This window comes from Seriola aureovittata, chromosome 7, assembly GCF_021018895.1.
Source record: "Seriola aureovittata isolate HTS-2021-v1 ecotype China chromosome 7, ASM2101889v1, whole genome shotgun sequence".
Lineage (NCBI taxonomy): Eukaryota > Metazoa > Chordata > Actinopteri > Carangiformes > Carangidae > Seriola > Seriola aureovittata.
This window is the reverse complement of record NC_079370.1, coordinates 10,974,243-10,990,664: the sequence shown is the minus strand read 5'-3', so window position 1 is coordinate 10,990,664 and position 16,422 is coordinate 10,974,243. Positions and strand designations below refer to the sequence as shown.

Below are 16,422 nucleotides of genomic sequence, written 5' to 3'. Positions count from 1 at the left end.
GGGCAGGAGTGCAAGAGTGAAAATGAAAGTGAGCAGACGGGATCCGGGATCGTCCAATCACAGAGCAGCAGAGAAGGTCATGGGTCATTATGGACGCACTGAAATCACCTGTTTAATTTTGAGACCCATATACAACTTTTTTTCTTCTTTTTAAATTACAAAGGATTTACTCGTATTCAGTCAGAACTTAGTATTTAGTCGGTGCAAAATACAGTTGCTAAGGTGAATGGTGTATGTGGTGGTATGTCATTAAATGTTGTAAGAATCTAAACATCTAAAGTGCTTAAAACTTTTGCACAGTGGGCTACTATAAAAGTTTGTTTTATCTACAGTTTTAAACTTGACAGTTGCGCCTTGAGTAAAATATGGTGGGTGAATAAATAGTATGACAGACTATTTAGTCCGTGCATGAAATATAATTCTTCTGCTATTTTTGGGGGCATTGCCTAATTTCATTGTGCTACTTGTGACAGTGCGCGCGCGCGCACACACACACACACACACACACACACACACACACTCTTGTTTATAAAGGTGGTGGGGAGAGAGGGAGGTGCAGGGGTCGGTTCAATATATGGTTGGAACAATAGCTTAACCCAAACAAAACAAGTGGGGAACAGTGCTGGGTCTTTGTAAATAATGTGGCAACCTAATAATTGTAGACTAGTAAAACATCTCAGTTATGTATGATATAGTAGACTGTTGACAAATTAAAGAAAAAAAAAGATGAAGTGTAGTAAGGTAAGTAAGGTGTTGAGCCAAAATAGCTTCAGTGGTTATTAAACTGGTTTGAGATCTGGTGACTGTGAAGGCCACAGCATATGTTTCACATAATTTTTATCCTCATCAAACAATTCAGGTCACCAGGGATGGTAACCTGTGGATGGAGACACTGTCATCCTGTTTTTCCACTCATTCTTCAGGTTTTTATTTGTTACCATCTGAATTTCCCTAGGGGATAAATAAAGTATCTATCTATCTATCTATCTATCTATCTATCTATCTATCTATCTATCTATTCACATATGTTCTGTTTCCAAGTTCAGGGATACACTGCCACTGTTACTTCTGTTAATTTTTTTATCGACATACAGTATGTAGTAAATGTACTATGCATATATGTGAATTATATATGTCTGTAAACCATAAGAACAAGGTGTTTAATGATGGTTCTGAGCTGTATGTATGATGCACATGTGATCAGTCGATGCAGCTGTCATTGTCCTCTCAGACTGAGGCTGCAGACTGGTCCAGCAGCAGCAGCAGTTCTCACTGTGTGGATTATATGTTCTCATTAGATATTTAGCAGTGCCGGACATCCTGATCTTAATGATCCACACCAGCATCAGCCAACACATCTGATTACAGCACTAATTCAAATATCCACTGCTGTTATACAAACTTCATTTGAGTGTGTGCATCATATAGATAATATCAGGCTCGGAGCAGAAAAGTTCTCATAACAAGATGGCTGATGTATTTTGGGTACAATTCATACGAGTTGATTGTCAACTGGATTCTGTCATTAACATTAAACATGTTAATGTTGAGTTTTGATTGTTTTGACAGTTGAACCTTGAAAGTGTAACCAGTTCAAGTAATCCACATTATCAATAAGTGTTGCAATGTTATTGCCCTCATACATGTCACAAGTCATAGAATGCAAAAAGGAATCCTCAATAATAATAAAGCTTTCAAAGTGCAGATTGTGGAATGATTCTTTAATTTAGAAATATTTTCAAAGACACAATAATATATAATATAATATTCCATTGGCCAACTATTAGCTCTGTGTATATGGTTGTTTATATGTGTAGTCTAGGTCAAGCTATATCATGGGTGGTGGTGTAGAGTAATGGGACAGGTGGAGTCTACATGTGGCACGGATCCAACAGACCAGCTAAGAATGAATGAATGAGTGACAAGGAGATATCAGTTTTTACCGCTGTCACGCTGGGCACATGAAACGCCCAGCTGGGTGGTTAATTTCTAGTCGGGATAGTTGCTACAAATATGATTATAAAAAAGGACTGTAAAGAGACTATGTTCTTTAACTGCACCATAGAGCCTCTGACTGGTGTGCACATTAAACACATGGATTCAAGAGCCATTTAACCATTTCTTTTGTTCAGGAAATTCAGCATAAACTGATGGTTGGATTTGGATGAATGCATGATTTCTTCTGTACAACAAACAAAAGTAAATACCTTGCCATGCACACCACAAAAATAATAAAGAAAGCGTAACTAAAACAATTTGCTTTACTAACAATTTTCATAAGATTAATTTAAGATAAACATAATTTGAAAGAATTAACAATAAATGATATCAAACAAACATTAGTTTCCAGCAACTTACTGGTGTGACAGTATGGTCTCTAAAAAAGGGATCTCGGATGTACACACCCAGTGCTTTTGTAAACTCCCCATTGCAAATTCTGCCCCTGTCCTCTGACAGGTGAATCTCCATCCACCCAGTCTGACATGTCGGCTTGAGATTTTTGAACAATAATAGAGTACAACACAATTTAATAGAACATATATATACACTTTTACGGTTGTCGCAGCCAGCTGCTTTCAGAGAAAAACAGCTGTAAAAAGCCACTGTCCACTACCTCCTCACCAGCAAACAGCAGGCAGACAGTCAGAGAGCAGCTGGTGAACATAACGGAGCATTTAGGAGTTGAAGAGTTAAATTTAGCAGTTTCCCCCAGGATGTTTTGGAGACCAAACACAGAGACAAAAGAGAGGGAACACTGGACTGAGATCATCAAAATGGGGACTGCACTTTATAATTGAACCCCCCACATTTAGAGCTAATGAGTGCAATGATGAACAGGAGAAAAATCATGTAAACTTAAAAATGAAAAAGGTATTTTTCCACACATATATGTTCTAGGATTACACTGGACTTGAAATGAAATGAGCAAAGCAGGAGAAGCAGTCAGCAGGTTCCATTTCAAAGTATTTAATCTTTTGCTTGCAGTCAGTCAGGTGTGAGTAGTTACAGCTGAGTGGTTATAATAAGAGAAAGTGCACATATATGTCAAATATAAACAACAACAATAAATGATTCAAAACCAAAAATAAGTACATCAGTACAGTCTCACTTTAAACATATAATCATGTGAGAACAAACCAAGGAGATTAGATATACTTCAAAACAATAACAAAATAAACATGACTTGAGAAAATGTAATAAAATAAACTCACTCAACGTACTCAGGAACAAAGGTGAGATGATAGAGGGAAGCAGCTGAACTAAAGGGCAAACAGAGAATGAGTTCAAGACACAGAACAAAGAACACTCAAGGCACCTGTATCACCTGCCCAGTTAACACACCTGTTCTCCTGCTGCTCTTCAGCCCAGCAGTCATGTGACCCCACTTCCAACCCAAAGTAACAGATTAAGTGACCTTAATCAGATTAATATGTTGATGAATAGCTACATACATGAATCGCATGAATCGCAAAACCTATAATAATTCCAGTGTTCATTGGAAATTTATTCCCAATCAGTTGTGGGTTTATGAAGTTATGAATTATGTTCATTATTTTGACAGTTTGTTTATTTATTTAGCTTAGCTCGCCTTAAATTGACCACTGCCGCCAGCACGTTTGTTCAAAACTAGCATCCTTTACTTTGAAGACGAGCTGCCTCTGCTTCTGGCATCTGTCGTAGTGTGAGGTGTTACAGTGACATTAATACCAAGTTAGGTGGGAAGGGGTTAAAGTGGATACTGCTCTTAATTGTAATTTTCACTTTTACAATAGGAAAGATCTATGACTAATCTGAAAAACATAAATACATACATACAGAAAAGACACATGTAGATCTGCATTATATCACTTTATTCACACTTGAAGAAAAGATGCTTTTGGAAATACAATGCAATGACTAGTGAAGAATGTGTATGGCATTCATTGAATAACTTTATAAAGTTCTGAAATGGTTCTAATCATCACAAGCAGGAATTTGCACTTAATCGTTTTATCATCAACTGGAAGATTATCTTAATTCATAGCTTTTTCTTGTGACACAATATGTATTAATTCTGCAGACAAGAGTATAATTAAATAGCAAAATTAGTTCTCTTTCTTCTTATTTTATTAGAAATGTCATCATCTTCACATCAGGTTGTAATGAAATGTAAATTTCAGTTCTCTTCCATGGTCGTCTTGATCCAGTCCATGTAGTTGGTGACTTTGGTATAGATTCCATATGTTCCCTTCTTGCCGCAGTCAACGCCCCAGCTCACAATCCCTGCAGCCCAGAACCGTCCATTGTCATACAGGGCATAGGGGCCTCCACTGTCACCTTGGCAGGAGTCCTTCCCACCTTCAGGGACTCCAGCACAAAACATGTTATTTGTCAGGTTTGGTACGCCAGGCCTTGTCCTCCTAAACGCATTGATGGAAGTACTGCATATCCCCTGCTCCACCACAGGGACCTGCAAGTACTTCAGCTTATTTGTTAAAACACGTCGTTTTTCTGCCGTCTCTGTTACGCCAAAGCCTGACACCAATCTGAAAAAGATATAAAGGACACAGTTATGATGAACAAAAGAATAAAGCAAATAAGAGTTCCCTTCACATGTCAGTACAACAAGGGGAAAAGGCTAATAGAAGGGTGAAGAAAAGTCAAATGACTCACAAAACCGAAAGCAGAGACAATAAGTAATATCACATAAAATGGATTGTGCAGTATTGTGAATTGTTTGAATTACCCCATGGTGCCAGTGAGGTATGTGTCTTCCTCTGCTGGCAAACATAAGGGCATTACGGATGAAGTGAATGTGATCGGGTCTTCCAGTTTGATCAACGCAATGTCATTGTTGTAGTTTACATTGTTGATGTTGTTGTAACCAGGGTGAACATGGACTGAGGCAGCACTAATAGGCAAGACGTTTAAGGTTTGAATTTCATTAATTCCCATGTAAATCTGCAAATCAAAAGCACAGGAGGAAATTAATGCCAGGGCAAAAACATGTAGGCAATGGATAATGCAGGTAACAACGACAGTGGCCTTACTTACCCGTATAACGTCCTTTGATGCTGGTGTTCCATTATTATTTGCTACGACATGAGCTGCAGTCAGAACCCAGTGGTCTGCAATCACCATGCCTCCTCCTCTGCCTCCATCTACACTCAGTAGCACTTGCCAAGGGATGGTATTCGCTGGAGCATCATTGCCTCCAATGATCCTCTCATAGGAAGAGATGACTGCTGTTGGCTTGCCACAAACTAATTGTGATACAGACGAATACATACATATGAAGTTGTACACAAGTACAAACTTTATTTTCCAATTATAATTTATAAATAAAATCTAGATTAAGTTTTGGGTAGGGTATTATTTTTGTAAAGAAAAGCAATACCTGGTAGGCATATTGGACTGATAACAGCATCATGGTTGGATCTCCACTTTCTGTCTGCTTCACAGGTGAAGCTAACTGAAGGGCAGTAGGAACAAAAGGAAAATACAGTTGGGTGTTAATCTTTCCCTTAGGAGCAACTTAAAACCAGCTATCAATCTTAAACACTGACTGTCTCCATGGTGTGTTAGTACACCGTGACATCACTGTTGGATGTGGTTACAAGTGCAACAGAGCAAACTTCTGGTCACACCCATCAGTGATGCTGGGATGGTAGTTAAACTGTTTTTTCAGCACGGTGTTTACTCTTCGGGGGCCGGTAGTTTTGCATATTTTATCCCACAAATCATTTATAAGTTAAACCACAACTAAACATTTCATGCTTTTAAAAACGAGTATATGTAAACACTTTTCAAATATATTTTGTGTTCAATGTATTTCCGGGCTTCTATTTGTTTCATATATGTTTTTACTATTGAAAATCTGGTGCTTTGGTCTAGAAATGCAGTGGAGAAATCAAGCTGCACTTAAACTGATACACCACACAATGATACCGTAACACTGATAAAAATCAATGCAGGTCACAAACAACTCATACGAGATTGAACTAACAAAACCAAAGGCTGGTAGGAAAAAATCTAAAACTGTACATTTAAAGACACGAAATGTGAATATCTCACCATTTACACCCCCAAGGAGAGAGTAAAATGGTTCATTACAGTGATACTGAACAGCAGAGCGGTACTGATTCTGAGAGCCAGACAGGAAGGTCACCCCTCCATTCAGCAGAGATTCAGGTTCTCCACAATCAATTACTGCAGGAAAACAAAACAAGAACATTTTTCCGGTGAGTCACATCACACATCATCAGAAGGACTTATATTGTGGTTAAATCACAACGAAGTTTCCATAAATTTTCCAGTGGGTGTTTTTCCTGAGCTTAAAGATGGCATACTGTGGCATTCTGGCAGAGGGAGGTGCCACTGTCCGTCGCCTTGGCACATGGTAGAGAAGCTCTCAATCTCCTGACCATCCTGAAAGAGAAAAGAGGGGAAATTATAAAATGTCAATATCACACAATGACAAATAAACAAGAGCTTTTCATCATTGTTCATTGTGATTAAAAAGAGGAAAGGTTTCATCTAACCATCATCAGCTTGTATCCTTGGTCACATCGCACAAAGATGTAGTCTCTGTAGAAATATTCGGTCAAGATCGGTGTGACTCTGCCTTTAACTACTTTAGCCGGGATTGGGCACTGCACTCCTGGAGACATCATGGATAAGCAGACATTAAACATCAACTGCGTATCTGAAGTTACCCAATGAATTAGTTCCAAGCAGACAGGATGGTGGAAAATGTATTTCACTGAGCGCCAGAATGTTTTGACAATGGCACTCCCTCTCACTCTGTGTGCTGTAGTCCAGGCTCCAGCCGTTGCTCAGGCCTTCATCATCAGTGTGGTAGTCCAGTTTGACAGTGTTGGAGTTTGTTTCTATCAGGCCTGGACTCTTTGCACCACACAGCTTCATGGGCTCTCTGTCTTGAACGGTCACCTTTGGAAAGAGGAGTAGGACACCGTTCTTTTATTGTATGACATATCCATTTATTGCTCTTTGTTTGTATAAAAATCGGTAGTGTATGGAAGCTGCTTGTTATAACCTGCAGCCAGTGATGGAGACAGTTTGGGCCTTGCTGAGTGCCCACGCTCTCGATGTGGAAGTTGTCAGAGAAGTTGAGAGACACAGTGAAGCCAGATTCTACAGAAATGATGTACTGACAGGACACGGCATGCGGTGGGGAGTTAGGGTATCCTGGACTGAACAGATGTCCCTCTGGCTCATCAAAAATACCACCACCGCAGGATACTGGGCAAGAAGAAAAGGAAGAAATCAACATACACAAAAGAAAAGGCCCCTCCCCTAAATAAAAAAACATTATTCATCCAGCCTTGTATCCTTAAAAACTTTGCTGAGAGTTTGGCGATACTTCAGGAGAGTAGAAATACAATGCTATGAATCCAGTACTAAAGAAATAGTTCAGTCGTTTGGGAAATTTCTTTGTTACTTTTCTCTGAGAGTTAAAGGATAAACCTGTTGATATCCTGACATTTCTCACTGACCACTCACTGACCACCATTGCTGTTGGCTGCTACCTCTTCCACCCCAGCCTCCTCCTTATGTGTTATGCTTTTAGTGTCATTGACTTTACTGAGGACAAATGTTCATTGATGTGACACACGATTGCTGCTTAGATTCTTTGAGAGCTCCCTCAAAGAGCAGCTCATTTTCACCATAGCAGTTTGGGTGGTTTAGTTTGGGTGACATATGAGTCCCAAACAGTTTGATTTAGTATTGGCACCCATACACGGGAGGCATCTGTCTGCGCAATACTCACACACACAGGTGCGCTGGTCTGAGCGAAGTTCATAGCCGTGGTGACAAGAGCAGAGGTATGAGCCAAGGGTGTTGAGGCAGATCTGATCGCAGAGTGGACCTGACCCATCTACGGGGGCGGGCGCAGAACACTCATCCATGTCTGGTGATGAGAAAATCATTAAGTTGGTGGGAGGACGGTTCAGCAGTGAGAAGAGGGAAGTGAGAGAAAAGCTGACAGAAGAAGAAGAAGAAGTGCTACCTATGGCCTGATACTGAGCAGAGAAGCCCACATTCTGGTGGCGCTCTGGGTTGTTGCTGTCTGTCTGGAAGATGAGGGTGAGTCTGTTGCCTGGAGAGAGGATGGGCTGGTTGCCAGGGTGATGCCCATCGGCAGAATTCTCCTGGCCACAAAACCTTCCCAAGACCTTTCCATCATAGAGAACCTGTAGTATAGTATGAAGGATAAATCATGAGGAGGAAAAATTGCTGTGAAAACATTAAGTGTGTCTGAATCCTGCCTGCAAGTTGTACTTGGCTGTAGATCTTTTGTCCTATGTATTAATTGTCCGTAATGAATACTACGTCTGTGACACCTCATAAGGCCAGAAGTTGAAGATTAACTCTCCTATCATGGGATCTGTGTCAAGCCAGCACCTTAGAAGTAGATGCAAACCAGAAAGACTGCATTGATGGTTTAATTTTAGTGGACATAGGCTTATAGAATTAACTTATAGTTGTAACCAACAAGAACATCACGTTCAGCCTAGCAGAAATGTGAAAAGGTGTAGAGAAAGTGTCAAAGTGCAAAGCTTAAATTCTTGATAGTCAAGCTTGAGTCAGGTTGTCAAAACTGGCTCTTGTGTCACACTTTAGTTTAGAGCTCAGGCACTACAGCACTGTTGTTTATGAAAATACAGTGTATGTGTTGAAATATGGCTCTGACTGTAAGGGCATCGTAGTAGCAGCCTGCAGAAGCTTCAATGTCCATGTGTGTGAAGGTGAGTCGGATCTGGTAGCCCTCGGGTACACTGAGGTCCCTTTGCTCCAGCAGGTTGGTAGGGTAAGGCTGCGGATACTGGGGGGACTGGACCTCCCCGTGCATTAGAGGCTCAGAGTCAGGCAGCGGCCAGCACTCACACACTGACACATACAGAAACCTGGAAAGATGCATGAACAGAGTCAGCAGTTCGATCTGTTTATCAGTCTGTGGTCTTCTGAGCCGCTAGGCCAAAGTTGATGCAAACAGAAAAGAACAAACACAGGGACACAGTCAACACAACTGTGGCAGCCACATAATGTTGTTGAAGCTTTATATATGGCATACTGAAACATGGATCACTCATTCAACCTATAAAACACAACTCATCCGTCAAATTGATTGTACAGAAGTTAAAAGACAATGATATAAGACTCCACTCGATAATTGATATATACTGTGAATTTTGTAATCAAGCAATAAATTCATGACAAATACTATTTAAGTACAACATAAAAATGGGCTTAAACAAAAATTTAACTTACCAAATGATACAGTGGGTCCACCCCATCTCTGAATTAAATATATCTGTGAGTGAACTGATCAACTGTTGTAGGAGCAAATGCCTCACATTCAAGTGAAACATTAATGTTGTTTCCAGTGTTTAGCAACTCACTCCGTTAATGCCAGGAATATGTCTTGTTTGTCTTGGCAAAATCAAATAAACGCTTGACTTTGAATTGTAGAGAAACAGGGTCGATGCTGGAAATACTTCCTCTGTAATGCAGAATTAAGAAAATTTTGTAAATTGGACACCTCCTATGAATTGCAAACTTCTGTTTTAATTATTTTTTATATTCTAGTCTAACGAGAATTACATGAAATATAAAGAACCAGCCTGATTTTGTTTCTTAAACAGCTCTCAGATTTTATACCCTTATCCCAAACTCTGGCTCATGCGCTCACAAGCCGCATCCCGCCACTAGAGGGAGCTGTTTAACCGTTTTTGTTTTTTGTTTTTTTCAGCATCACAGACTTTTTTCCACTTGATACCGGCAGGTTGGTAAAGGATTTGGATGTCAAAGTATTGGGTGAAGCAGAAGATTGCCTCGATAGATTGGAGTAAGTAAAAATAAGTATATGGATTTGATTGTTGCTTACTACATGGGATCAGTTTGAACCTGTTGTCAATTTGAGACCGTGTTCATCTTTCTGCTGCTGAGGGACAAAGTCTGACCCCACCCCCACCACCTTCCCCTGTGTTTCATTACTTTCAGGGCTTTGGGGGCTTTGAGGGATGTGTGATAGCGGTGCGCAACAAACTTCTTTTTTTAGTCTATTCGTTTACATGTAGTTTCAGTGGAAGCATTAAAAGTACGCCGACTCAACCACTGGCAGTTCCTGTTTGCAAAGTAGTCTTGAAGGCACATTCAGCTCTCACTGGATCACTCTGATACTGACGAAAAGATAAAAACGTGATGATTCTCAGTGAAGTTCTGGATCTAGAAGAAGCGTCTGTTTTATAATAAGGACATTTTAGGAAGTGTAATTTGAACACTGAAATGAATGTTTTTCAGGAAATTACAGAAAAAAAAAATACATATCATCTGATTCTTACTGATGACTAAATCATCAACACCACTAAGTGGTGGTAGAGCATTACTTGTTCTCTGAACGCTGCAACGTTGAGGAAGTGACATGAGAGCCATACTTTGAAGAGGTCAGCTAGGGTTTGTTTTTCTAAATAAGGTAACAGTCAAAACCTACAAACTATTTCATTTTAAAAGAGGGGTTTGAAAAACAGTTTAAAAGATATGCATGAAAAAATAAAACAAAGGAGTGATGCAGAAAATCTTAGCTGTGAAAGTGAATATGGTGCTATTAGCACTGCATGATGATCCCCCCCCCCCTTTTCCCCCAATCTGCTGCTCATTGACCAATATTGCAAGATGTGGTAATGATTGGATGATTGGTGGTAAGGTTTTCTAAGAAGGGGTTTTTCTCAGGGTTTTCAGTCTACATTTGTCATCAATTAAGATAATGGTTCCAGCTGAAATGTTGAACTACTGTGTATGAATTGAACAAAATAATAAACTAAAAAGAAACACTATAATTTAAAACTGAAAACAAATTATTGTTTTACATGTTAAAACACTTTTGTCTGATGTAATATATATCAGTGAAACACACTACACTGAAATCATTGGTATTAGTTACGTATGCGTATCTCCCAGCACTAGTAGTCACAAAGTGCCAGGAACTTCACTGTGATCTTGTTGTTCACAAACATGTTTCCAAAAAGTTGCTGTAGAGGCTTCACATCATTACAGATTACGATACAGCCCGTATTGTACTATATATTCTGTCTGGATGGTCCTTGTTGTGATGGAAGGAGCTCTCACACACAACATAGTAAAGACTAATGTATAAATATGCAAGAGCTAAGTATTCCAGTGAATGGAGACCCTGAAGGAAGACATGTTTTGTGTGTATCTTTGCTGATAATAATAAAAAAGACAAGTTGATTGCAGTTGATTTGCAAACAGTTCCTTTAATACAAAAGTGAAGTATGAAGTCATGAAGTGTTATTATCATTGTGTTTATGTATGTTGGTACATTGATTACAAGATTATAGTCTTTATTCTGATAAACATTATTATTTTAGAGCTCTGAATCAGTCCTGAAATGGATTATGGGGTTATAGTTAGTAGCAAAGTGTTTCCCCTTTAACTTTCCCTTTCTAAGATTTGTCTACTTTATCTATTGTCTCCTTAATCCAGTCTACATAATTCTCCACTTTGGTGTAATACCCCTTGAACTTCCTCTCGTTACAGCGGGATCCCCAGGACACAATGCCAACCAGATTATAAGGCCCACTGCCTGTAGACAACATAGGTAGAACAAATGGACCTCCGCTGTCTTGCTGACAGCTGTCCTTCCCCTCTGCTCCAGCACAGAACATGTTATCAGTGAAAGTCATGCGGTTGTTAGGTGATGAGTAAGGTGTATCCCGACACACATTGAGGGAATAAACCCCGATGTGAGCGTATTTCAAAATACGAGACTTGGCAAAAGTATTCCTCACTTCTGTAATCCCCCAGCCTGAAACTGTGCCTTGCTCATTTTCCACCATGCCCCTGTTTACAGTTGGCAGACAGATGGGAAGGAGTGTTGGGCCAAAATTCACCCTGGAAGCTAATCTGATAAGAGCAATATCATTGTCAAAATTGGTGCGCCTCTCAGGTGGACTGCTTGTGTCATAGCCAGGATGAATTATGATCTTCTCACTGTCCATGACAACTATGTCAGACGCTTCAACAGCTGTTTTCTTCCCATCTACCAGTCCACCATACAGCTGCAAAGAAGTTTCCTCTACCCCCTCCACAACATGAGCTGCTGTGACGGCCCACCGGTCGTTGATTAGTGATGCTCCTCCTCTGCTTGGCCTTTTTATCAAAAGTTGCCAAGGTATTTCTCCCAGCACTGCATTCTGACCTCCTAAAATCCTGCCTGCGCTCACAGATTCTTTTTCAGGCATCCCGCACACTGAAATACACAGATATTCATCAATGGATTCATATGAAAAAGGGAATCTCTCCAAATAAATGATAAGTAATATTGAAAAATGTAAGAAATATATTAAACATTATACCTGGATTGCATTTTGGCAACTTTGAGTCTCCGCCATTTGATACCCATTCACCACTGGCACTGCAAATGTATGTGTCTGAAAGATTGAAGAAAGCATGTTGATGAAACAACAATAGATCAACCAATCAGTCAATCAAACCAGAAAGCATTGCGTTCCTAAACATTAGCTTAAGCAAGAAATATGTAAAAGCTTCCTGTAATCACCGTCTCCATCCAGGGTATAGTACTTTGAACTGCAGTTAAAGTGGATCTGGTCTTCAAACTGAGTGTGTGAATCATCTGAGCCCACCAACTGCAGAATGCCATCTTCTGGGATATCAGGATGGCCACAATTCACAGCTTTATTTGGAGGAAAAAAATATTATGGGTAAAAAAACAAGGAATCCAAGACAACTCATTTTAGTTAAGAGATTTTCTGAATAAAACAGAAATTGGTTCGAGTCAGACTCACATTCACAGGGGTGATAAGGGACCCATTGGCCTGTACTCAGGCATGTTGTCTCATACTGTGTTGACAAGGTCTGGATGCCTTGCTACTTTGCAGAAGAAGAATTTAATTAGCTCAACATTGTCTGAAACATTTACATGAAATATAGAATTATTAAAGATTCAGGTTCCCAGTACACTCACAATATTCACAACATGGCCAAGATCACAAGTAACTGTCACTGTTTGACCTGGTTGATGTTCTGGTTTGTGAGGAGTCGCAGTGGAGTGTGAGGTTACCACCGCTGGACAGACCTTTCCTGCAGTTGACATGTGAAAGAGTAATTATTTGTGATGAGTTTCCAACCAACCTCCTAACCAATATTCTTTTCTCGCTATGGCACAGAGGAGGAGGCTGCAGCACCTCTGGTCTTGAAGTGGAAACTGAAGCCTTTGTTTGTGCCAAAGCCGTCAGAGGTAAAGTGGATTTTGACGTGATGTGAGTGAGTGAGGAGGGGAGATGGGGGAGGCGTGTCGCCACAGAATGGCCCCAGAGTCCCAGAGAGAGTCTCAATCTGCAAACAAAACAACACAGGTAATGTCTGACAGTGTGTCATTCCTGACGTCCTCCCTGTTCTGTTCATTCTGGTGAAACATGCAGATGTATGTGTGTGTCCCGGCATGTACCGTACCTATAAAAATGATTCACACAAATGTCAAAGTACAAAACACATATTTGCATGAATATTCAACCACTTGAATAGGACACATCTACAATTAAATCATTTCTGGGGCATCACTGGTAACACTGAATTAGTTAAATGGAGTAAAAAAAAACGTTATATCAGGACAAGTGTAGGCAATCCTTAAAAACTGAGTGGGTGCTTCAGCAGTTGCAACTTCATGAGGGAACGAGGAGGGAGGTCTTAAAAAAAGGTCACACGACCTCTTGGCTACAGTTTCACAGGAAGCTCTCAAGTAAAATGAATGAAGCCGAATAGAGGGGAATCCTGGAGGAAAACCTGGTGCAGTGTACGAGAAACCTGCGACTTGGTAGAAGACTTATTTTTCATAAAGACAATGACCCCAAGTATGAAACCAGAGCTATTCAGGAATGGCTTTAAAACAACATTGTTTATGTCCTGGCGTGGCTGAGTCATAGTTCAGATCCAGAGCAATGGGGAAAAATGTCAGTGTCCATATGTGCAGTGCTAATGGAGACCAACACTTGTAGGGTTTCAACATTTTTGTCCGAACTTTGTCTTTGTTTGCTGCTCTGTTAAGTTTTAGAAGGAAACACACTTCCATGTGGCATTTATGTATTCTGACTCAACACCTACCCTCAGGGCGTCTATGCATTGACCATCAGGGCTTTGCTCCACATCGAAAACCCCAGAGAAGTGCAGCTCCAGCTGCAGGTGGGCCTCCACAGACAGGGTGTACTGACAGTTGGCATTCTCTGCATATGAACCAGGCCAGGAGGGACTGGATATGTCTCCTTTGTTCAGCCCTGACAGGTCCTTGCTACAACTCACTGTGTTGAAGATAAGAGTTCATTGTCATCACACATATGCTTCTTTAATTAACATAATCATAAGCATTACACAATCAACCTTCTCATCTAATTCTCCTTTGCCCCCTCCTTTGTTTGTGCCTGCTTCTGCTTCCTCTTTTCCCATTTTCACTTCCCTTTTCAGTTTAGTTCCTTCTTCCTTGATTTGTCATCCTCTGCCTCTATATGTTAACTCATATTTCTGTGCACTCTTTACTGATAAGACGACTATTTGTACCTGTGCAAGTGTGTTTGTCCATGCCCAGGTGGTAGCCATGGCGACAGGAGCAGTGGTAGCCTCCGATGAAGTTGTGACAGAACTGGGTGCAACCGTTTTCTGGGTCGTCCTCACATTCGTTAAAGTCTGAGAGAACAAATTAATTAAAGGGCGAATGACAGATTATACATTACTTAAATGATTTTATACACATGTTGCAGTAATTCCACAAACCTACTGACAATAAGTTGATCCACACATGTCGCTCAACAAAAGACACAAACCAGAACCAGAATTACAGAGATTCTACATTCTTGAGCCGTTCACTTTTAATCATAGAGTTAATCATTTTAACTGTATAAAGTACAGTCACAAATGTTATTATAAACAGTGTTAGTCAGTTTTTGTGTGAAACAAATTTTCTGCCGAACAGCCATGATTGTGCTGCCTGAGGCTGTTTCAGATGAAACATCAGTCACTGCAGCTCCTTAGAACTGAAACTGAAAGTCTCAGTGTGAAACACTCACATTTTAGATGCATGAGCATTTTAGTCATTTATTTGGCCTATTTTTAAGATAATGTCATGATTACATTCATCTATTATTTGTGGGTCAAATAGGATATCAAAGTTGACCGTAGATAAACTCATCCGGGACACTTTACATTTATGACATGAAAAATACGTCAAACTGTTTCCAAGTCAGGTTTAGCAGCTATAAACTGCAACCATTGTGATTTGTTGTCTAAAATTGTGATTACAAAAGTATTCACACTGATGAAAACATACATGTACAAACTGGGCTGTCCTGGGGAAAGGGGGAAAAATAAAATGGACACAAAAATACAATGAAAATGGACAATGGAAACTTGGCTTGTTTTTCTCCTGTGTGTCTCACCTTGCACAGTGTAAAAGCCTCTGAAGCCAGTGTGCCTCTTGGTGTTTGAGTAGTCGGAGTGGAAAGACAGAGAGAGGCAGCCGCCCGGAGAGGAGACGAGCAGGGGATTTACAGTGGATTGGAGTTCCTCAAATTCCCTTTTGCCACACAGAACATAAATCAAGTTTCCATTTGAATAGACCTAGGAAAAGAATGGACGGACAAAATACAATAAGAATAGTAGTCGTCTTAACTTACTTAAGAATAAGAATTTTAAGTTCATCATGACCCCTGACCTTCACTGCATCGTTTTCACAGTCCCGGCTGTCCTCCAGGTCCAGGTGGATGAGCCTGATGGAGAGGGTGTGACCTTTGGGGGCACACCTGCTCCAGTTAAGACTGGCATGGGGCAAGTATCCACTGGGATATCCTGGAGACTCCACCCATCCCAGCAGCATCGAGCAGGCCGAGTGGGAGAGCAGGATAACCAGGAGACTGAAGAGAAAGATGGGGGATAAGAAAATCCAGGGGGAAGAGGAGTTGGTGTAGGGAAAATGTGAAGAACATAAAGTCAGGAAAGAAAAAGAACATTTAAATGTATTTACAATTTAAAGTGAAAGACAGAGGAAGTGGTCTATGCATAAAACAGAAGAAAATAATAACTCACAATGTTATAACCAGATACGTTAACATCTTAAGCACTCTACCAATATGTGTAGTCTTTATCTGTTTAGTAAAATGTAAAAATCTACACCCACCTTAGTCTTAACATTGTGATCCGATCAAATCTCTCCTCAAATAAACTACCTCAACATCTCTCTTCCCCTTTTCTTATTAATTTACTTTCCATCTCTCACTTTGGCTCGCTGGACCCCTTCCTGTCTCACTCACATTTTGCATCGGTAAGCATTTATAAATCTATTTGTAGATTGTTTTTCTGTATGTTTGCAGTAATGAGGGGAGTGACTTTGGG

At 40.2% G+C, this 16,422-nt stretch overlaps 1 protein-coding gene across 1 annotated transcript; it reads right to left on the bottom strand.

Moving 5' to 3' along the window:
- Nucleotides 1–3,834: 3,834 nt before the first annotated feature.
- Nucleotides 3,835–16,358, bottom strand: LOC130172091 (uncharacterized). The gene is made up of 23 exons (XM_056380509.1): nucleotides 16,208–16,358; nucleotides 15,746–15,944; nucleotides 15,471–15,651; nucleotides 14,596–14,721; nucleotides 14,146–14,339; nucleotides 13,230–13,380; nucleotides 13,010–13,125; nucleotides 12,831–12,912; nucleotides 12,584–12,718; nucleotides 12,381–12,455; nucleotides 11,472–12,274; nucleotides 8,696–8,974; nucleotides 8,012–8,195; nucleotides 7,772–7,912; nucleotides 7,037–7,242; nucleotides 6,783–6,930; nucleotides 6,522–6,640; nucleotides 6,330–6,408; nucleotides 6,055–6,189; nucleotides 5,378–5,452; nucleotides 5,035–5,243; nucleotides 4,727–4,941; nucleotides 3,835–4,526 (listed from the first exon to the last, which is right to left on the bottom strand). The coding sequence occupies exons 1-23, from the start codon at nucleotides 16,219–16,221 to the stop codon at nucleotides 4,157–4,159; spliced, it is 4,236 nt and encodes a 1,411-aa protein (XP_056236484.1). The 5' UTR covers nucleotides 16,222–16,358; the 3' UTR covers nucleotides 3,835–4,156.
- Nucleotides 16,359–16,422: the final 64 nt, after the last annotated feature.